This window comes from Mobula hypostoma, chromosome 2 (genome assembly GCF_963921235.1).
Source record: "Mobula hypostoma chromosome 2, sMobHyp1.1, whole genome shotgun sequence".
Classification (NCBI taxonomy): Eukaryota; Metazoa; Chordata; class Chondrichthyes; order Myliobatiformes; family Myliobatidae; genus Mobula; species Mobula hypostoma.
The window spans coordinates 181,136,351-181,160,409 of record NC_086098.1 but is presented as its reverse complement, the minus strand read 5'-3'; the positions used below and the strand labels follow the sequence as shown (position 1 = coordinate 181,160,409).

At 38.7% G+C, this 24,059-nt stretch overlaps 1 protein-coding gene across 1 annotated transcript in view; it reads left to right on the top strand.

Annotated features, from left to right (window-relative positions):
• The first annotated feature begins 15,738 nt into the window (after positions 1 to 15,738).
• LOC134342718 (translocating chain-associated membrane protein 1-like 1) overlaps positions 15,739 to 24,059 on the top strand; it is a 119,968-nt gene continuing 111,647 nt past the window's right edge. The window contains exon 1 of the mRNA XM_063041179.1: positions 15,739 to 16,013. Coding sequence (XP_062897249.1) covers positions 15,894 to 16,013 — 120 coding nt within the window. The 5' untranslated portion in view covers positions 15,739 to 15,893. The remainder of the gene's footprint in view (positions 16,014 to 24,059) is intronic.

Below are 24,059 nucleotides of genomic sequence, written 5' to 3'. Positions count from 1 at the left end.
GGAATTATACAAGTGCCAGACAGAAAGAGATCACCTGAGTTTCTTTTGTTCAATTACTTTGTAACCAAGCAACATAATTCCCATTATTTTCCATGGGCTATGAGCCAAGCTATTTCCTAGGAGATACATTTTTTTTCTGGGGAAAAGAATTTTTGGGAATTCCTTTATACCCAATATTAACATATTATATATAGCTTACTATATATATTTGTGTATTTGTATACATTCATATACCAAATATTATGTATACTTTAATTCTTAGAATGTGATTATTGCTGAGAAAACTATCATGCATTGCCCATCCTTGATTGTTAGTTTCTTAAACTATATTGCAGTGATTTGTTAGAATCACGAAATATGGACTAAATATGAGACAAAGCTTCCTACCCTAAAGGCATTAGTAAATTATTTAAGATTTTATGATAACCAGTTACTTCCCTCCATCATCATTTGCATTAATACCAGCTATATGCCGTGTTTTTGTAATTAAACCTATGAACACCAATGACTTCACTTTGAGTTTGAGAGCTGTGTTACTCTGCCAAACAATCCTCATATTGCAAGCAAATACAAGTGACAGCATTATTCTCAAAATCAAAGCTAAGGGTCAACTAGATTCTCAGTGACCTTGTATCAGTAACAATGTATGCTGTCTCTACTGAAATCTTCCACTTTTATCCTCATTTCTGTATTGCAGAAGCCAAGCATAGTTGCATTGAAAAAGTGGGGAATCTTCTACTCTCAAAAAATACAACGTTTGTAAGAATCAATTGGTGTCAATAAAATCTCCCGGACATACCCTCCAAACACCTCCCTGGCAATTTTATGCCAATAGTGCCATCTCTTCTGGCCGCCGTCTTCTGCCATTTTCTTATGTACTTCTATTAAAATTAAACAACTTCTCTTTTCAACACAAACAAAATGCTAGAGGAACTTAGCAAGTCAGGCAGCAGCTACTTTCCTCCATAGATGCTGCCTGACCTGCTGGGTTCCTCCAGCATTTTGTGTGTTGCACAAGATTTCCAGGAACTGCAGAATCGCTTGTGTCTCCACTTCTCCTTTCACAAAATTTTTACAGGATTATTTTTTCATCACTTAATCCTAAACTGGTACCTGCTGAATCTATCTTGTGGTTTGGTAACAGAGGTTCTAATTTAGGTGACTTTACTTGAGAGTTGTTTGGCCGAGGGATGCATCACTCCACTTAAGACTGCTGGTGAGATGCGCCTGATACTTCAAAAAGTTAAGTTTGAGACTTAAATATCAATAAATACTGGGTTTTTTGAGAGAGCAAAGGCAAGTTGTGATCCAATGCAATATGGTTAATAATGTTGCCAGAGATTAATATTAGACATTACACCTGGGCAAAGGAATGCTAGGGAAATGGCACAAGGTACACATGTTATTGAGTCATTGAGTTTTCCAGCACAGAAATGGCCCTTAATTCCCTTCGCACCATGCCTTGCTATGTGTCACACCTATTCTTATTAATGATGGGTTTAATTTATGTAGAAATGTATGTGAAATTGGGCATTATGTTAAACAACTTTCTAGGTCAACTTATTTTAGATTACTAGGAGAGTGACATAATTACCAAACAAGTGCTCCAGGTAATAACAAGAGCAATAAAGTACATTATTTCAACATGGTATTAACCCAAGATAGGCATCACTGTCTCCTCCAAGAACAAATATAAAATATGCAGGAGATCTATATTCACTGTATAAATTATCAAACTCTTGCAGAGATAAAAATTCTCTAGGAAAAGAAGATTCACTTAGATCTAACTTAATTCTGTGCTTATACACAAGTCCCATTTAATCCACCATCATACCCTATTTTTATTATCTGTAAGTTCTCATTCATCAGACTGGAAATTTCCTCGTCAATAGTTCTGACCCTAGAACAAATTTCTGGTGAAAAAAGTAGTCTGAAATTATGTTCATGCTCAGCTTCAAGTGGTCTATCATAACCAAAAAAAGATTCTGTGGAAGCACCACATGAAAAAATTTGCTCTCCAGTGTTATTTGAACATCTGCTGACAGTACACAGACTATCTTCATCCAGATCATATGATACACTACAATGCTACCAGTGCTGATTCATATAGAAAGACTCCAGAAACTTGCTTCCATATGGAACCACTATCATTAATAGAAAATGTGCAATGAAGTAGGTACTCTAGAACTATTTAACCTATCACTTCTAAGATTAAAAACTAAAGCTATTACAAGACAGAAAGTAAGATAAGGAGTTAAAAAATAAGGGGTCAAAGATGGAAAAAAATGATAAAGTTTAAGAATTTAGACAATATTTCTGAAATTACTTTATTTGCAGCATTTCACAATTTGTTCAAGCAATGTCAGCCACATGCCCAGTTCCTCTGAAGATGATTTCTGTGATCTTCTTGAACAGATTGTGGATTTGTAATCCATCTTCTTCTGATTTCTGTGAGTGAACTATATTGCTACAGAAGCAGCCACTTCCTCTTAGGAAGCTAACCTTCAGAAAAATTAACTTGTCCATTTATTTTAAGAGAATCCATATTGTAATGTGCATTCAGAACAGCAGAGGGCAGGCGAACAGGCAAAATGCCCAAGCAATTTTAATGATGCTCATGAACAATTCATTACAGAGAAGTGTGACAAAGCCTCTTTGTCATTCATTCACCAACTGTCACACTCTTTCAAATACACCTGACCTCTGATGCCACCAAGTTGTAGCATTGTTACAGATTTTGTGGGTTTATAAAGCATTAAAATAGATTCCACACAAATCCTGCAATATTTTGATTGCTAATACTGTAATGGTTTTAAACCATAAAACCTGAAGATATTGGAGCAGAATTAGGCCATTTTGGCCCATTAAATCTGCTCTATCATACCGTAATAGCTGAATTATTATCCCCCTCAACCCCATTTTCCTGCCTTTCTTCATAACTTTTGACATCCTAACTAATCAAGAACCTATCAACCTCCGCTTTTAAATATACCCAATGACTTCGCCTCCATAGCCAACTGTGGTGATGAATTCTATAGGTTCACTACCCTCTGATTAAAGAAATTCCTCCTCATCTCTGTTCTAAATGGACATTCCTCTCGTCTGAGGATGTGCCCTCTAGCCCTAGACTCACCCACCATAGGAAACATCCACTCTGTCCAGACCTTTCAATATTCGATCAATGCGATTTCCCCCTCATTTGTCTGAACTTCATGCTTACAGGCCAGAGCCAACAAATGCTCCTTACATGTTAACCCTTTCAATCCCAGAATTATTTTCATGAACCTCCTTTGAACCCTCTCCCACGTCAGCACATCCTTTTTTTTAAGATAAGGGGCCTAAAACTGCTTACAATACTCCAAGTGTGGTCTGACCAATGCCTTATAAAGCCTCGGTATTACATCCTTGCTCTTATATGCTAGTCCTCTCGAAATGAATGCTAACATTGCATTTGCTTTCCTTACCACCAACTCAACCTGCAAATTAATCCTTAGGGAATCCTGCACAAGGACTCTCAAGTCCCTTTGCACCTCTGATTTTGAAAATTTTCTCCCTGTTTAGAAAATAGTCTGCATCTTTATTCCTTCTCCCAAAGTGCATGACCATACACTTCCCCACACTATATTCCATTTGCCACTTCTTTACCCATTCTCCTGATCTTTGTTCTTCTTGATAAGGAATTGCACCATCCTCTGGCTAAAGAAATTCCTCCTCATCTTTGTTCTAAAGGGACGTCTGTGGAAGAAACCATTTATGATAATGCTTTTGACTCCCTGTATGTTCAAAGTGTTACTGATTTACGCAGAAATGCCAAGATTGATTTATTGATGCTCAGATTGGTTAATAACTTCGTATTCATTTTATTGATTGAGAAAACCGTATTGAAAGTGCAGTAACTGCAAATGACAATGATTAGCTCTCATTGATGACAGCTACAAAGAGTAGCTACAAACAATGGCACTTAATTCAAAATAATGAAACTTTTTGACCTTATTACAACCTTACTGTTAGATGAGTGAAATAGAAATCTGAATTTATTGAAAATCTGTAGACTATTTTGGTGTAATTAGGTAATCTAATTTACTGTGAAATTTAAATAAAACACTGTAAATAATAGTTGATACTGTACTATGTAATATGCCCCAAGGGTCCTGCTTTTACTTGTTCAGTCTAATATTCTTGTGAAAAATAAACAATTTGACAAGATGGTACTTGTGAAACATGACAACATCTGGAAAGTTTCTTTTTAAGAGAGGTTAGGGCTGGTGCAGTGGATAAGCAGAAAATGACTGATAATTAATGACAGATAAAATTTATATCAAATGGAAACACACAAGCTACATGACAATCCAAAATGACGAAGGAGAACTACCTCCATAGTTTCTCAATGTTTGGTTTACCTTTTCCACACATCTTCAAATCTTCAAAATTCAAAGTACATTTACTGTCAAAGTATGTATCAATTATACAACCTTGAGATTCGTCTGCTGACAGGTAGCCACAAAACAAGCAATTGTACAGTTCTTATAATCTCTCCTAGTGTGTAAAGAGAGCTGGAACCAAGGGATTTTGTGTTGGAGAGATATAGAGTTTGACAGTCATGATTGATCAGGTTATCCCAGCATAGCTTTCAAAGAAAGATCATTTTCTAATAAGGAATAAATAAGGATGGAGAATTCTGTCCTCGTGCCACCTTATGACACTGAAGAAGACGTGGTATAATGTTAAACAGACTCAGAGACCTACGGTGCCAAAGAAGCAAAGCTGTTGATTTCAACCAGGTATCAAAATTGGCACTGTAAGAAGATATTTTGGTCTCTGTTTTTGCTGAAAGCAGAGAGGCATTACCAGACATTCTGGAAATGTCTCGTATGTCTTGACAGATGGAATCTAGGGTGAGAGGCCTTAGGGGCCTCTGTAAAAGAAGCTGCCTTAAATGATACATAACTGGGAAAACAAATTTCATGTCACATGCCAGTGGTAATAAACCTGATTCTCCTAAATTCTGATTCTGAAAATAATTAAAGTTAATTAGACTATTGCACAATCATTCATAGAGATATGTAGATGAACATAGAAGCAGAACCAAAGTAAGCCCTTGGGCCCAGCTTGTCCATGCCAACCATGATGCCTTCTGAGCAAGTCCCCTTTACCCGAATTTGTCCATTATCTCTCTTAACCAAGGGTTCCCATCCTGCGGTCCATGGACCTTTCAGTTAATGGTAGGGGTCCATGGCATTAAAAAGGTTGGGAACCCCTCGTCTAAACCATTCCAATAATAAACCTTTTCCTCTCTCACTTTATCTCCTTGCCTGTCCATTGCCTCCCTCTGGTGCTCTTCCCCCCTTAACTTTCTTCTGTGGCCTTTGTTCTCTCCTTTCGGACTCCCCTTTTGAAGCCCTGTATCTCTTTCACCAATTAGCTTCCCAGTTCTTTTCTTGATTCCGCTCCCTCCCAGTTTTCCTTTTAACCTTGTGTTTCTCCCACTCTCACCTTTTAAATCTACTCCTCATCTTTTTTTTTTCTGCTGCCCTGCTGAAGGGTCTCAGCCCAAAATGTCAACTATACTTTTTCCCATAGATGCTGCCAGGCCTGCTGAATTCCTCCATTATTTTGTGTGTATTGCTCCAAACAATAAGCGTGTCTTTTAAATATTGTGGATTGTGCTCACCTCTACCACTTACTGTGGCAGATCATTCCATCTATCCAACACCCCCACCGTGTGCAGATTTGCCTCTCATGTTCTCTTTAAATCTTTCCACTTTCACTTCAAACCTATGTCCTGTAGTTTTAGACTCCTGCACCCTGGAGGAAAAAACTGCTTTTCTCTATCTTATATATTTCCTCATGATTATATAACACTCTATAAGGTCACTCCTCAATTTCCTTCATTCAGGGAAACTGTCCTAGCCTACCCATTCTCTACTTATAACTCAAGTCCCCCAATCCCAGCAACATCTTTATTGCTTAGCTAGGAGAGCCATTTTACTGAAGTGGAAGGATTCTAATCCACCTACTGTCTTTTATTGGCTCTCCTCCATTATGTCCTGTTTAAGTTTAGAGAAAATAAGAAGTTGGACATTTGATACATCCTTTAAATTTGAGCAAATCTGGCGACCTTTTATTCAATATTTTCATTTAATTTGATTTATTACTCTTCCAATTTATTTTTTTTCAAAGTTTTAGATTTGATCAGAAAGTTTTTCTTTTTTTTTGGTTGTATCCTCAGAATGGACTGCTTTTTTTTTCTTTTTTTTGTATAGTGTAGTGGGGGTCTTTTTTTTCTTCATTTAAAATTCAAAGTTGTTTTTCTTTCCTCTTCATGAACTGATAAGAGGAGAATGGTTGTTTTCTTTTTTATTATATATTATATACTAGCTTAACACTATGTACGATTTTGATAATGTCTATTTCAATCTGTTTGTATTGTTATTGATATATATATTTGAGACAATTCTCCCTTGTTTGTATTTATGTTCCTTTTAAATCAATAAAAAGATTAATAAAGAAGAAGAATCTTTATTGCACTCTCTCTAGCTTAATCACATCTTTTCTATAATAAGGTGACCAGAACTGCACCTAATATTTCAGGTGTGTTCTCACCAATGTTGTACAGTTGTAATATAGCATCCATAAGACTATAAGACCTAGGAGCAGAATTAGGCCATCACCAGCCTTCTCCCTGTAACCTTTGTGCAATGTCCAATCAAGAACCTATCAATCTCTGCCTTAAATGCACCCACTGACCTGGCCTCCACAGCTGCATGTGGCAACAAATTCCACAAATTCACCACCCTTTGACTAAAGAAATTTCTTCGCATCTCTGTTTTGCATGGACGCCCCTCATTCCTAATTCCTCTTGTCCAAGACTCTACCACCATGGAACACATCCTTTCTACATCCACTCTGGCTAGGCCTTTCAACATTTGAAAGGTTTCAATGAGATCCCCTCTCATCCTTCTGAATTCCAGTGAGTACAGACCCAGAGCATCAAATATTCCTCATATGATAACCCTTTCATTTCTGGAATCATCCTTGTGAACCTCCTCTGGACCCTCTCCCATGCACATCTTTTCTAAGGTGACATAAGATGTTCACAATAATCTAGGTGAGGCCTCGTCAGTGCCTTATAAAGCCTTAGCATCACATCCTTGCTCTTATATTCTAGACCTCTTGAAATGAATGCTAACATGGCATTTGCCTTCTTCACCACTGACTCAACCTGCAAGTTAACCTTTAGGGTGTTCTACACAAGGACTCCCAAGTCCCTCTGCATCTCACATTTTTGGATTTTCTTCCTGTTTAGAAAATAGTCCACACATTCAGGACCATGCATTTTCCAACATTGTATTTAATTTGCCACTTTCTTGCCCATTCTCCCAATCTGTCTAAGTCCTTCTGCATCCTACCTGTTTCCTCAACATGACCTGCCCTTTCACCAATCTTCGTATCATCTGCAAACTTGGCAACAAAGCCATCTATTCCATCATCTAAATCATTTACATACAGCATAAAAAGAAGTGGTCCCAACACTGACTCCTGTGGAACACCACTTATCACTGACAGCCAGCCAGAAAAGGATCCCGATTTGCGGTTGGTTGAATCCGTGGATGCGGAACCCACGGATACGGAGGGCCAGCTGTATATAACATCCACTGCATCCCCTTTATGTATCCTACATGTAATCTCCTCAAAGAATTCCAAAAGCTTTGTCAGGCAGCATTTTCCCTGAGGGAAACCATGCTGACTTTGTAATATCTTGTTCTGTGTCATGAAGTACTCCAAACTCATCCTTAACAATTGACTCTAACATCTTCCCAGCCACTGAGGTCAGGATAACCGTTCTATAATTTCCTTTCTGCTGCCTTCCTCCTTTCTTAAAAAGTGGAGTGACATTTGCAATTTTTCAGTCCTCTGGCGCCATGCCAGAATCTGATGATTTTTGAAAGATCATTTCTAATGCCACCATAAACTCTAACACTACCTCTTTCAGAACCCTAGGGTGCAGTTCATCTGGTCCAGGTGACTTATGTACCTTTAGTTCTTTCAGCCTTTTGAACACCTTCTCTCTTGTAATCGTAACTGCACCCACTTTACACACTACGGCATCAGGAATACTGCTAGTGTCTTCCACAGTGAAGAATGAAGCAGAATGCTCATTAGTTCATCAGCCATCTCCTTGTCTTCCGTTATTATTTCTTCTGCCTCATTTTCTAGCGGTCCTATATCCACTCTCATTTCTCTTTTATTTTTAACATACTTGAATAAACTTCTACTATCCACTTTGATATTATTTGCTAGCTTGCTTTCATATTTCATTTTTTCTCTTCTAATGATAGGTTTTTAAAACTTCCCAATCCTCTATCTTCCCACTAATTTTTGCTCTGTTGTATTCCCTTTCTTTTGTTTTTATAATAGCTTTGATTCTCTTGTCAGCCATGGTTGTACTATTTTACTATTTGAATATTTCCTCATTTTTGGAATACATATGTCCTGCACCTTCCTCATTTTTCCCAGAAACGCATGCCATTTCTGCCTTTCTGACATCCCTGCCAGTAGCTCCTTCCAATTTACTTTGGCCAACTCCTCTCTCATACCACTGTAATTTCCTTTACTCTACTGAAATACTGCTACATCAGACGTTACTTTCTCACTATCAAGTTTGAAGCTGAACTCAATCATATTGTGATCCCTGGTTGCTAATGGCTGTTTTGCCTTCAGCTCCCTAATCACCTCTGGTTCTTTACATAACACCCAATCCAGTATAGCTGAACCCCTGGTAGGCTCAATGACAAACTGCTCTAAAAAGCCATCTCTTAGGCATTCAACAAACTCACTCTCTTGAGATCCATTACCAACCTGATTTTCCCAATCAACCTGCATGTTAAAATCTCCCATGACTACCAGCTCCTGCAATCATTGCTCCTTCCAATGAAGGCAAGCATGCCATCTTAACCATCTGCATCACTGCTTTTGGGGAAACGAGTCCCTGTACCTCTCGATCACTCTGTTTGCAACACGCCGCATGGCTCTGCCATTCACTGCCTTTGCACTTCCCAGGTTTATCTTGTTGAAATGCAACACTTCACACTTGTCTAAGTTGAATCCCATCTATTATTCCTTGGCTCACTTTCCCTGTTGATCTAGATCCTGTTGTAACCTTTTGGTAACCTCCTTCACGGTCCACCACACTGAACTTTCGTGTTATCCACAAATATACGAATCATGCCATCTGCAGTCTCATCCAAATTTTTGATATTTATGAGAAACATCGGGAAACCTTGGACCAGCCTCTGTTACATAGTTGCTCTTCAAAAAGCTCAGCTAAATTCATAAAACATGATTTCCCAAGCACATAGATGAGCATATCCTCCATGTTCAGGGGTTCAGCTTAGGGCTAACGACCCTGACTGGTAGAACAAAATTGTTACAGAAACAACAGTGAAGAACCCTACATCTGATTGTGATGATATTCCCGAGTCTCTACCTGGGTCTTGCATGACTGACAGCAGTGAAAACCGAAAGGAAGCTACTGACATGATGAAGGAAGCCGTGAACACCGCCAGAGATGATGACCTTCATTGCTGCCCTAACTGCCAGCAGCGTAGTGGGCAAAAGACAGGGATATGAGTATGCTTCTTTAAAACAATACTTGATGTTTATAATAATATTAATGTTTTCGGATCTTGTCTACTGTTCTATAAGAGCTGAAAAACTACTGACATATTCTATAGACATCATGATTTAATTGAGCTGATCAGTGATAAGCTGTCAAACTTATTTCTGTATTGTTATAAACTTGTGAATGAACAAAATTTATTGCTGAATATATCTTTAACGACACATGAACTGCATTTAAAAAAATCAATTTAAGTTTACTTTTATGTAAATTCTTGAGTGGCCAAGGTTTATTGAATGCATCATGAGAAATATAACTACAAATGCACATCCTGCTTACCAGATAGAACATCCTTCCTGAGCAAGCTTCCTCTATAGAAAGATGTATGAGGAAAGCCAGAACATGGATAAAGACTGGAGGGGAGGGTAATAAAAGCATCCCTTCACAAGGGTGAACCCATCATCAAGGACAACCACCATTCAAGTCATGCTCTCTTTTTGCATCTGCCATTGGGAAGGAGGTACAGGAGCCTTAGCGCTACGCCACCAGGTTCAGAAACAGTTATTGTGTTACAACCATCAAACTCCTGAACTGGCATGTATAACTTCACTCACCTCAATTCTGAACTGATTCCACAAACTATGGACTCACTTTCAAGAACTCTACAAATCATATTCTTAGTATTATCTATTTATTTTTAATATTTGCGCATTTTTCTTTTGCACTTTCTTTGCCAGTCTTTGTTTGTGTGTAGTTTTTCATTGATTCTAAATTGTTTGTTCTACTGTGAATGTCTGGAGAAAATCAATCTAAGGGTAGTATATGTACTTTGATAATAAATTCACTTTGGACTTTGAGGTCCCAAGTAGGTGAAATTATGAATAGTGAGGAGAGTCTAAGAATTTAGGGGTCCAGTCTGTATAGTGGGGTGCCAGTGTTTTCTGGGTTAATGTGGTTCAAAAAAGAGGCATAGTACAAGAAATCTGGGTAAGGGGCAAAATAAAGAGCATGTTCCACAATAGATTAGCAAGCAAAAGCACATGGTTGAAGAGTTTGTCTGGAAGAAGCAGTGTAGTTCGTATTTATAACCATGGTAAGATATAGTATAGATTGTCATTTGTACTCAGCTTCTACTAACACCACTGCTCCTGCAGGTATTCATCGTAAATCAGATGACAGTGATAATATAATACGATGCTGGACACATTAAAGGCCTCAGTGTTGAAGTGCTGAAAGGTACATGTTGCAAAATTAACTTCACTCTCAAGCCCATTTATACACACACAGAATAGAATTACTTTCAACTTTATTACACATTTCATGTCTTCATAGTGCCTCAGACAACAAAGTGCAGCTGGAGGACTAACATTTTTAGTGACCATTTTCAGAAACGTCAATGGAATGAAACAACTATGGAAAATCTAACAATAACCACTCAGTGATATCAACAGTGACTATTATTTCCGACCGGCAAAGCTATGTAAGGAGTACCCTTGTAGTCTGAAAGATAAGTTTAGATAAAGCAAGTTTAAACATTTGCAGTTACGTGCCATCAGCAGAAATCCTGGTAACTGATGAAGTTTTCTCAAATTTTCAACGACATGCTGGCTCTGCACTACTCAGCTATACTGCTGTATTCTAATGTCAAACTGTCCATACTGCAATATGTTTATATGTCTTGCACTATTTAACAGAAACAAACTTTTTCATTATGCCTTGAAATGTATACATTGCTCCAAAGATAACTACTCACAAGAGTGGTAGGTGAGAAATTGAAAATTGCTGATATTCGGAAGTACCTGATAGCCCTTGTACAGAAATCACTGAAGGTTACCATGCACACAAAATATGCAATTAGGAATGTAAACAATATGTTGGCCTTCATTGCAAGAGGTTTTAAATACAAGAGTAAAAATACTTTACTGCAATTACATGGGCCTTGGTGAGAATGAACTTAGAATGTTATTTGTAGGTCTGTTCTCTCTTTTTATAGAAGGGGATTGCTATAAAGGGGATGCAAGAGTTTACCAGATTTAGAGTAATAGAGTCATAGAAAAGTACAGCACAGAAACAGGGCCTTTGCCCCACCTACTACTCCGATCGACCTGTACCAGGACTATGGACCTTGATTCCTGTCAAGGGCGAATTGACCTATGAGGAGATAAAACAGACTGGCCTGCAACCTCTAGAGTTTAGAAATATCTCATTGAAACAAACAAATTCTTCAAAACAAAAACTGTAAAGATGATATTCACCCAGCTCATGCATCTAGAACCAAAATAAATGCTTGGTCATTCAGAATGGAGAAGAAATTTCTCCTGCCACACTGCAGTGAATCTTTGGTTGTGGAATTTCAGTTGTTGAGGACAGTTATGTGGGAGTTTGACAGTGGTGCTGAGGTAAAAAAAATCAGCATGATTTCTCTGGAATGGTGGAGAAGGAATGAATTTCCAAATGGCCCACTCCTGCTTTTATTTCCTGTATCCTTATTTTCAAGAAAATGAAACTGTCAGTGCTTTACTCATAGTCAGATTAAAGAGATCACTAAGAAACACCAGAAAAATTAATTATTAAAAACTGTGAAATGATTAATACTGTGAATGTAATTTTTTATTTTCATTTTAAAGAAAGCAATGGTCATTAGATTGTTACCAACTTATAGATACTGACTGAACACTTCCATTTTAAAGTATTTGGAACAGCTTCTATTTGCGATGTGAAAGACAGTTTTTCAGAATAGACTAAAGTGTCTCAGCATGACAAACAGAAAATCATATTTTACAAAATGGGAGGTTACATTTCTCACAAATAATTTATATGCCGCCAAATAATAATTGTAATGTTAGGCACAACATAGATCAGAAAATTAGATGAATGTTTTAACAAGGGTACATGGGGATCATAGGGACTTTTGTTCTTTATAAAATTGCACATAGTGAGAGCAGCCAAAGGGGCTGTTCCTGTGCTGTTTTGCTTGTTCCATGTTCTATCCAAACCCAAGTGCCCTTTAAACATTGCAATTGTATCTCCATCTTCTGGCTGCAAATAACCATCATTCAGTGTGTGAAAAAACTTATCTCTCAGATGTCCTTTAAATTTCCCCACCGCTAATGATCACCGCAAACAATGAAAAGGCAAGCGAAGGCAAGGTTAATCCAAGGGCCAAGTCATGCGGGTGTGAGATGGAGTCAGAGCGAGGTTGAGGCATGTTTGAGACAGAGTCAGAATCAGAGAAAGAGTTGGAGTGAGCGGAACAGAATTGTTTTGGAGCCTGTCCACCTAAACCGGGAGCTGGTCCAATTTGGAAAGGTCAAGCAGCGCTGGAACTTGGGGTCCAGGCCCGGAGCATATCACTGCAGTGGGGCCCATCTGAGTGTGGGCAACAACCCAGTGTTTGGGCAATTTAAATGCCAGGCCAGATAGACTGAAAAGGCAGCGTTTTGGGGTCACAGGCAAGGGTTGGGGCCGGTTCTGCTCTGTGACATATACTCTGCTCTCCTCAGCCCTGAGGCTGTGCCTGCTCTACCGACACTGGGATTAGTGACTGAGCTTCATGGTGATTTGTCTCACTGTCTTTAATGAACTGAGACTGAGGCTATTGGCCTGCTCTGGGCTTCAGGTTTACGGACTCAGTTTTGTTCTGAATGCTGTTGCTTGCTTTATTGTTTGCATGATTTCTCTCTCTGTGCTTTGGGTGTTGGTCTTTTTTTAAAATTGGGTTCTTTTGGGTTTCTTGTTTTGTGGCTGCCTGTAAGCAGACAAATCTCAAGGTTGTATAATTTATATATGCTTTAATTATACTTTATACTTTACCATTGCCGAACAACTAATACTAGAACGTACAATCATCACAGCGATATTTGATTCTGCGCTTCGTGCTCCCTGGAGTACAAATCGATAATAAATAGTAAAAATTTAAATTATAAATCATAAATAGAAAAGGAAAAGTAAGGTAGTGGAAAAAACCGAGAGGCAGGTCCGGATATTTGGAGGGTACGGCCCAGATCCGGGTCAGGATCCGTTCAGCAGTCTTATCACAGTTGGAAAGAAGCTGTTCCCAAATCTGGCCGTACGAGTCTTCAAGCTCCTGAGTCTTCTCCCAGATGGAAGAGAGACAAAAAGTGTGTTGGCTGGGTGGGTCGTGTCCTTGATTATCCTGGCAGCACTGTTCTGACAGCGTGTGGTGTAAAGTGAGTCCAAGGATGGAAGATTGTTTTGTGTGATGTGCTGTGCCATGTTCACGATCTTCTGCAGCTTCTTCCGGTCTTGGACAGGACAACTTCCATACCAGGTTGTGATGCACCCTTGAAGAATGCTTTCTATGGTGCATCTATAAAAAATAGTGAGGGTTTTAGGGGACAGGACAAATTTCTTTAGTTTTCTCAGGAAGTAAAGGCACAGGTGTGCCTTCTTGGCAGTGTAAAATGCACTTTGAACTTTGAAATCCCTCCATTCTAGGCAATATCCTGTTGAATCTCCTCTGCACTATTTCTAATGCTACCAGATCCTTCCTATAGTGTGGTAACCAGAACTGTACATAACATGCTAAATGTATCCTGACCAATGTTTTGTACCATTGCAACATGACATCCTAAATCCGATATTCGATACCCTGGCTATGAAGGTAAGCACATTGAATACCTTTATCATCACCCTATTCACCTGTGTCAATATTTTCAGGGAATTGTGAAGGTTCCCCCCTACACATAAACACTATTGAAGTCTTTGGCATTTACTGTAAAAATGTAGGTATATAAAAAGGAAACCTTTAGTGAAGGCAATTGTGAGTTCGTTAAAGGCAAAGTTAGGTGAAGTCATACTGACTATTGGCAGAGGAATTAAACAATTACTTTCTATGGGCATTTGCAGAAGACATAATAAAAATTTGCCAAAAATACCGGAGATCCAAGGGTCCAGTCAGAATAAGTAACTAAAATAATTACTTGGTTAAACAATTGTTAGAGAGTTAGTGAGGTTAAAATCTGACAAACCCAAGAGCCAGTAATCTACATTAGGGAGATTTGACAGAGATGGCTCTAATGATGGAGACTCCTGTCATTCTCACCTTCAAAATTTCTATAGCTTATGCGATTGTTTCTGTGGAGTTGAGGGTAGCAAATGCAAGTTAAAAAGTAAACAGCAAACTGTTGAGCTGTTAGCCTCTACCGTGAACTGTTGATCTGTTAACCTGTTAGCAGTGGTAGGGGAAATGCTCGATCTATATTAATAATAGAACAACCTGAAAATAGTGATAAAATTGAGAGGTTGGCCACTTGTGATTGATGCCATTTCCCCCCCAAAAAGAAGATCATGAATGTTCACAATTTTTTTTCTGAATTGGAGATGCGTGGAAGCTCAGTCACAGACTTCATTCAAAGAGAACGGTAGCGTTGTGACAATTAGTGGTATCAGGGGATATTGCAATGGTGTAGAAAAGAAATTGTTGGGTTAGTAAATTAACCATGACCCTGGACACTTCCGTTCGTATTTCTCAAGTTCTTGTGTTGATAAAACAGATACATATAGGAAATACAGATAAAGGTCAAAATTAATCCTTTTGCAATTCCTTTGCTGCTTGCACATATGACAAACTGACAAGGTCTAGGAGTTTATGGCAACAGAACCACTTAAATACAGAAATTTGTAAAAGACTGGATAAACAAGTGAAATGTTAATATATTTAATTCTAGTTGATTTATTTAAAATGAATTCAACACAATAGGGACAAAAGTAATTGTTAACAGTCTCATCATCACATTTTCTGATATTTGTTGTAATTACCTAATATATCTACAATGTAAGACTCACTGCCCCAGCTAACGACTTGACAGTTGGTGCTTCACCAGACGATCCACCGAGAAGCCATTTGAACATGCGCAAAACAAGGAACAGGTGGTTGATCCGTCCTCCGCCCTCCTTTCCTTCACGTTTATGATTGGTTGTTTGCGTAAGCAATAGGAAGAGAGCGCTCATGGTGAGTGGCTGTCCATGCTGTCAGTAAGTAAACAATTTGTAAACCCAGAAGACCGTTGGTGGGAGGTGCTATCCTTTCGGTGATTGGCTGGCTTTGCTGTCGATCAAAGGGCGTTGGCGTCGGGAATGGTCGGTGGTACTGTCAGCCAGGCGGCGTCAGTGCTGTGTAGTTGTGGGAGTCGGGTAACGAAGACGTGGCTTCCATAACGTCAAAGAGCTGAGGGGATTTAAAAAAATATATACATTTATATTGTTCACGCTAGGGGTTAAAAAAAAGAAGTAGTTTAGCTTTTCAGCCATTATGGGTCTGAGGAAGAAAAGCAAAAACCCGGCCGTCTTCAGTCATGAGTTCGTGATCCAAAACCATGCGGACATCGTGTCGTGCGTCGCAATGGTGATCCTGCTGGGGCTGATGTTCGAGGTAAAATAAAAAAGACACTCTGGCAGAGGCCCATTCTCAACCAGAAACCGCCCCCTTTCCTCTCTCCACTCCAATGAAACCCCCCGCCCCCCATTCCTCGGCCAGACTGCGGGAAATGTACAGGGAACGGTGGTGCCCTGAAATGAAATAGGCCAGGTGTGCAGACTCGTAAGATGTGCTATATTTGGTGATTTGCGGGGAATTGTACACACTCAGTATCTGCTCGTTTGCCAACTAATGTTGACTTCAACCCCCAAACTTTAATATATTGATGAGTTACAGGCGGAGCAGTTTGTTGCTAACTCGTGCTTCCCAGTTAGAGCTGCTTACTTGGACAAGGAGTCTCTGCTTTTGGTTGTTTGTTTTTAATACTTATCAACGTAATTTAAAATCTTGTTCAAAGAGTACAGATTTTCTCCATTTGGATAGGCTTGTACACTTCCAGAACAAAATCCTGCTGTGGTGGTGGAGTTTGAAAGAATGCTTTGTTAGTTGTTAGTTGTTTTCGAGTTAATATTAAGTTATAAAGATAATAGTTTGTCCACTTGTTCAGGAAGGATTATGAATCTCGTCATGCAGATAGTTGTGAATTCTCGTGGAGTCTGAATTTGGAGAGGTTCCTGCAAATGTCGGATGAATCTGTGGTCTGAAAGTTTCTTATAGTTTTTATAACGAACTGCTGTGCCATCAAGAATAGAATGTCACTTCCTTATCAAGCATCAAACTTGCATGTTAGTGATGTCATCTTTTTAAAAAGTCTTTAGGCATTTCTTGTATATTTTGAACTGATTATAAGTAGCACATTCATCAAACTTTGATTTATTATTTAACATGGTATTTTACACTATCAATCACTTAGATGAAGTGACTGACCTATCATTGTGCGCTTTTGTACTGTTGTTATTTTTAAGCTTTTTGAGGATTTAGGTATTTAATTTTTTAAATGTTTCTGAAGTAAAAATTGACAGATGATTTTTGAAGATCTGATGCAGCAATTGTAGGTGTTCCAGTCACTGCAGACATAGCAAAGGTGATGTAAAGATTACTTTGTACCATTTTAATGTCCTATTTTATCTCACAATCTCAACCATTTGCATTTATGTCAAATCCTTGATGTTGTGGAACATCCCAATAACTTTTCCAATTAGAAAATTGAAAATAATGAAAGTAATATTATGGAATTTATATGCAACTTTGGACGAGTTTAGAAATATATTTATTAGAAATCTTGCATTTGGGTTATGTCTTAAAGGAAAATTATATTGAAGTGCAAACCTGAAATTCACTAAGGTGAGAAACTAATCTATAGTAATAATAAAAATAGCATTTGACGAAAGATGAACGGAAATTGTGATTAAGTTATCAGAATTGAGAATTCTAAATTTTGGAGAAGGTGGTGAAGAATAAATAAGATAAAGAATATATCTGGGGTGAGGCCAGGCTAGCAACAGTGATTTCAGTGTTTACTGAGCTGTGTGGTTACTAGATTGAGGGAAGTCCACTTATTTCACATTTACAAAATTTCCCTATAGCCAGGGAAGTGATGACCCCTCCTGTCAGACTGTTATTAACCTCTGTTTTCCAGAGGTCTGTTTATTACAGCCTGCTATTGCGGATACCCTGTGCAGTACTGAGCAGCACTAGAAGCTTTTGTTTTATTTGCCATTAACTATATCACTGACCAAAGCCAGTAGGTTTTGATTTGACTAAGTAACTTTTGGGATGTTACAGAAGATGAGTAATCTATATTAAAATTGTTACTTATTATTAAAAATTTTCATGATGAATTTAAAGCTTAAATCTGTGCACTGTTTTGCAATTTAAGAACAGCACAAATTTATAAGGTGCTTGTACTTAATCCCTGTTTGACACTTGATTATGGATTATAGCAGTAGCAGACTAAATATTAGCTTGCCTGAGTAATAGACTTATTTTTGAATTAGATTATCATGATTCTGAATCCTTTCTTTTCAGGATTTAAACATAAAAGTAGGCTAACAAATTGGAGTTGTAACAAGAGTGCTGCATCGTCAGAGGTGTTGTGTGCCTGTTGTTGAGTCATTAGCTGAGGTCTTGCCTGCCTGTTTAGATAAATCTGGTGAAAATGCAAAATGTTTTCCAAAAAAAAAGTGATTTTTCCTGATATTCTGGTCATTAATTCAACATCTGCAAGCCAACAGTACCAAGACAAATTAGTAGGTTATACATTTCATTGTTAACTTTAGAATTTTGTTGTGTATGTTTTTGCTGCTATGTTTGCCTTACTAAACAATATACCAGAGTAATTCATTGGTTGTAAGGTACTTCATGATATTTGAGGTAAAGTTTCCACACAAAAATGAAAGTTAATTTTTCTGGTAACTGCTTTGAGCAATGTCATTAAACCAGTTTACTAGATATTGAGGTAATCAAGTTTGTTTGTATATTAGTAGGAGAGCCGAAAAGTTTAGGAAGAAAGTTGCAACAAGATTTATGTTGATAAAATGGGTATCATTTATCAATATTAATTTTCAGATATTGCAAATGCATTGAAAAGATTGTCGATTGTTACAGTGACTGAAGAAATCAAACTTATTAAATCAAACCATACGATGAGTCTAGGCCCAAAATGTCAATTGTACCTCTTCCTAGAGATACTGCTTGGCCTGCTGTGTTCACCAGCAACTTTGATGTGCGTTGTTTGAATTTCCAGCATCTGCAGAATTCCTTGTGTTTGCATGAAGAAATCAAAGTCCATTTTCAATTTATTGTTGAATAATTTAAAATGTTAATGGTCACTCTGTTTTATGAATTAGACTTTCCTTAATTTTTCAGTGTATTAGCTTCACATTTTCTGATTATTGCTCATTATCCATTCTGACTGCAAACTAGCCATATTTGCATATGTCAAATCAGCATTACGAGATTGAAAGATACTGGATGTCAGTGAAAATGACTTGGACTACCTTTTTTGAATTCACTTTCAGGATATAAGCATTTCTGCTATTGTTGGAATATATTCCAATTATGGGTGCCACGGTAACATAGCCATTAGCACAACACTTTCAACTTGGGGTGTTGGGAGTTCGGAGTTTAATCCTGGTGTCCTCTGTAAGAAGTTTGTATGTTCTCCCTGTGTAATGTGTGGCTCTTCGGGCATTCTGGTTTGCTCCCGTTGTCAAAGTACATACTGGTTAGTAAGTTAATTGGTCATCATAAATTGTCCTGTGATTAGGCTAGGGCTAAATTGGGGGTTGCTGAACAATGCAGCTGGAAGGGCCGGAAGGGCCTATTCCACATTGTATCTCTAAATAAATGAAAAACATAAATTAAATATTCTATTTTGCAAATTGTTCTTTAATATTTTGGCACTCATGAGCAGCTTTGTGTGATAGTGAATATGCTCTTTGAACAGTTTGGTAGGCAGTCTACATTGTTGTGATGTTAAAATTAGTGATGAAGGATTGGCAATAATTATTAACTTGGAAGGGAACATGAATGTTTCTTGTATCAACCGCAGTGGAATTTGGAAGGTGGTGCTAAAGTTGCTAAGATGGGTCACTGTAATGCAGTGGTCCCCAACCACCGGGCCGCAAAGCATGTGCTACCTGGCCGAGAGGAAACGGTGAGTCAGCTGCACCTTTCTTCATTCTCTGTCACGTCACGCGAGGTCACTAACCTGCAACGACTTGATGAGTAAAAAACAAACGTGGCTTGAGAGTTCTTTGGAAGAGATGGTAGGGTACGTAAAAGGCCTAACGATGATGATAACGCAGAGACAGCTGAGGCCAAGACTGCGAAAAAAAGAAAGCTTCCTTCAACAGAAAATACGACGAGTCGTACATAAAATATGGCTTTATTGCGACTGGTGACTCGCACGCTCTAAGCCCCGTGTGTGATATGCGGAGACAAGCTGTCTAATGAGGCAATGAAGCCCTCAAAACTGCTTCGGAACCTTGAGTCCAAGCACCCTGCACTTAAAGACAAACCGTTGAGTTTTTTGAGCGGGAAAAACGTAAGCAAGCGGGACAGGAGCAAGTACTGAGAGCCACCACCCCCACAAATGCTGCTGTTCTGAGAGCGTCATATTTAGTAGCCAGCGTATTGTTAAGGCTAAGAAGCCTTTCACTGTTGGTGAAGAATTGATTCTACCTGCTGCCAAGGACGTGTGCTGTGAACTGTTGGGAGAAGCTGCAGCTAACAAGATAGCACAGGTTTTTCTTTCAGCTACCACAGTTTCAAGGAGAAATGATGACATAGCGGAGGACATCGAAGCACAGCTGTTGGAACTGCTTAACGAGTCTGGTTTCACTACCCGAGTCAAAGAGGTGCTCCTGAGTGCCAGTTTACACACTGTGTCACACACAGGGAAATGCTGGCTAGCCGAAAAATGTCACCTGACCTTAACAGCGTATTGAGTGACGTTGTTAAAGTTATCAATCACATCAAAGCAAAAGCCCTTAACTCACGTCTGTTTGAGCAGCTTTGCGAGGAAATGGATGCAAAGCACAAACACTTCTCTTACACACTGAAGTCAGGTGGCTATCAAGGGGGAGAGCCTTGGCCAGGTTTTTGAGTTAAGAGAACAGCTGCAGAGATTTCTTTCAAGAAAAAAGTCACCACTGGCAGCACACTTCAGTGATGAGTGGATAGCAAAACTCGCTTATCTGTGTGACATCTTCAACCTGCTCAATGAACTCAATTTGTCACTTCAGGGGAGAATGACAACTGTCTTCTAGATGGCAGATAAAGTGTCTGCTTTCACAGCCAAACTGGAACTGTGGGGATGGCAAGTGGACAGGGGCATATTTGACATGTTCCCAATATTAGTTGGGAATTTGGGAGAGACTGAGGCTCATACCTGGTGTGCGAACACCTATCTTCGCTGTCGACAGAATTCGAGCGTTACTTCCCAACCGCAAATGACCCAAGACGTGCAAGGGAATGGGTCTGTGACCCATTTGTGAATGTCCCCGGTGAATCATCTATGTCAGTGCGGGAAGATGATCAACTCCTCAAGCTTGCAAATGACGGTGGGCTGAAAAGTATGTTTGACATAACATCTCTGCCGGCATTCTGGATCAAGTCAAGGCTGAATATCCTGAGATAGCCACGAAAGCACTGAAAACGTTGCTTCCATCTCCAACGTCATATCTCTGCGAAGCAGGGTTTTCTGCAATGAACGCAACAAAAACTAAATTGCAGAATAGACTGAACATAAGGAACCCCCTTATGACTTATAATTGACTTATCACTATATTCATGTGAGGAAAATATGCGCTGTGTGTTTAATTTGTTAGATAAACCCTCTTAGAAACGAAATTGAGTGCATTAGCCACTGATAGATGTCACCTGTATTCCGGTCGTGATTAACACCACCACCCCTGTTGGCTGGTCCGCAAGAATATTGTCAATATTAAACCGGTCCACGGTGCCGAAAGGGTTGGGGACCTTTGCTGTAATATACAGGGGTACTAGAAAGTTTGTGAACCCTGTAGAATTTTCTCTATTTCTGAATAAATATGACCTAAAATAGGATCAGATCTTCACATAAGTCCTAAAGCTAGATAAAGAGAACCCAATCAATTAACACAAACATTATGCTTGTTCATTTATTGATTGAGAAAAATTATCCAATATTACATGTATTCGTTGGAAAAGTATCTGACCCCCTTGTACAGTAATGACTTCAACCGAATGTTTCTGGTAACTGTTGATCAGTCCTGCACATAGGCTTAGAGGAATTTTAGGCCATTCTCCCTTACAAAACTACTACAACTCTGGGATGTTGGTGGGCTTCCCTGCATGAACTGCTTTCTTCAGGTCCTTCTATAAGATTAAGGTCAGGCCTTCGACTCAGCCACTCCAAAACATGAAATTTCTGCTGCTTTCACTATACTTTGGTAGACTGTTTTGTGTGTTTAGGGTAGTTGTCTTGCTGCATGACCCACTTTCTCTTGAGCTTCAGTTCACAGACAGATACCCTGTCATTTTCCTGTAGAATTTGCTGGTATAATTCAGAATTCATAGTTCCATCAATGATGGTAAGTCATCCTGGTCCTGAGGCAACAAAGCAGACCCAAACCATGACACTGCCATCACCATGTTTCACAGATGGGATGAGGTTCTTGTGCTGTAATGTATTGTTTGCTTTTCGCAAAACATAACACTTCTCATTTAAGCCAAAAAGTTCTATTTTGAATTCATCCATCCACAGAACATTCTTCGAATAGCCTTCTGGCTTATCAGTGTGGTCTTTGGCAAACTTTAGATGGGCAGCCATGTTCTTCTTGGAGAGTAGTGGTTTTTGCCCTGCAATCCTGCCCTGCACACCATTGTTGTTCAGTTAACACACACAAAATGCTGGAGGAACTCAGCAGGCCAGGCAGCATCTATAGAAAAAAGTACAGTTGACGTTTTGGGAGGCCTGCCGAAGGGTTCCCACCCGAAAGGTTGACAGTATTCTTTTCTATAGATTCTGCCAGCCTGCTGAGTTTCTCCAGCATTATGTGTGATCTAGAGGTTCACATACTTTTTGCAACAAATACTTGTTTGGATCATTTTTCTCAATAAACAAATTAACAAGTATAATGTTTTCTGTGTTTATTTAATTGGGTTCTCTATCTAGTTTTAGGGCTTGCATTAAGATCTGATCATATTTTAGGTCATACTTAATGCAGAAACAGAAAATTCTAAAAGGTTCATAAACTTTCTAGCATCACTGCAGCCCATGAGTGGTATTTGCTGGAGCCATTGGTGAATGGGGTGGATATTTTCAATCTTGGATAATGTGATAAACTTTCATTTATTTTGTTAAATGTTATTGCAGCTGCAAGTGCAATATATTCCATGAGATCCCTTACTTATCCCTTGCTTACCACTTAACTTGATTGTTGCTGAATATTCATTTCAGTACCATATTACTGCTGCCCTCCCCAGGCCCTCTTGATACATTTGTTTAGAAATTTATTTTTATCCTTAAATATTTCACAGTTTCACCATCCAGAGTTAGGAAGTGGTTTGGTTGTTGAAGACTCTGAGCTCCTATAGCAATCATAGTTTTTCTGTAATGTATTCATTAGAGTTTCTGGCAGTCATAACTTGTGTACAGTGAGCCCAAAGTTTCATTATATTTATCCAATTTAGCACCAATTGAATAAAATTCTGCCTTTGTCTTTCCATAAAAAAAATTTTGCATTTATTCTTGTTTTTGCACATGCCATATTTCTGCCACTTACCCAATCTTGCAAAGTTGCCTTGAAACTGCTTTGAATCCTCCTTCTCATAGTTGACAATCCCACCCAGTTTAGTGTCGTTGAAAGAATTTGATATGTTGCATTCTGTTTCCTCAGCCAAGTCATTTATCTATCGTGAATTGTTGAGGCCCAAGCACTGATTGCTGCAACACCCTACAAGCTGCTGCCTGCCATCCTGAAAAAGGCTTATTTATTCTATAAGCCAACCAATTTTCAGTCTTTGCCCATATAGTACCAAGCACAATGCTACCTATGTTCAAGGGTAAAAATGATCTATGAAATATTAGCAGTTTAAGATTTGAAATGTTAGTGACTCTGAAATGTATCGCATATTAAGTGAAGTAAGCATTGTAAATTTGAAACATTATTATATCAGGGTGATATTATTATAGTAGCAGTTCAAAGTTCAGTGTAAGTCTATTATTGTATGTTACTATATACAAACTTGAGATTCATTTTCTTGCTGGCATACACAGTAAATCCAAGAAATACAATAGAATCAATGAAAGACCGCACCCACCAGGTCGAACAAACAACTAATGTGCAAAAGATGGCAAACTTTGCAAATACAAAAGATAATAATTAAATAACATCGAGATCCTGAGATGAAGAATTCTTGAAAGTGAGTCTAAAGGTTGTGGGAACAGTTCAGTGAGGGGTTAAATGAAGTTATCCCTCTGGTTTAAGATCCTGTTGGTTGAGGGGTAAGCTGGTGGTGTGGGACCTAAGGCTTCTGTACTTTCTTCCTGATGGGAACAGCAAGAAGAGAACATGGCCTGGATTGTGGGGGCTCTTGATGGATGCTGCTTTT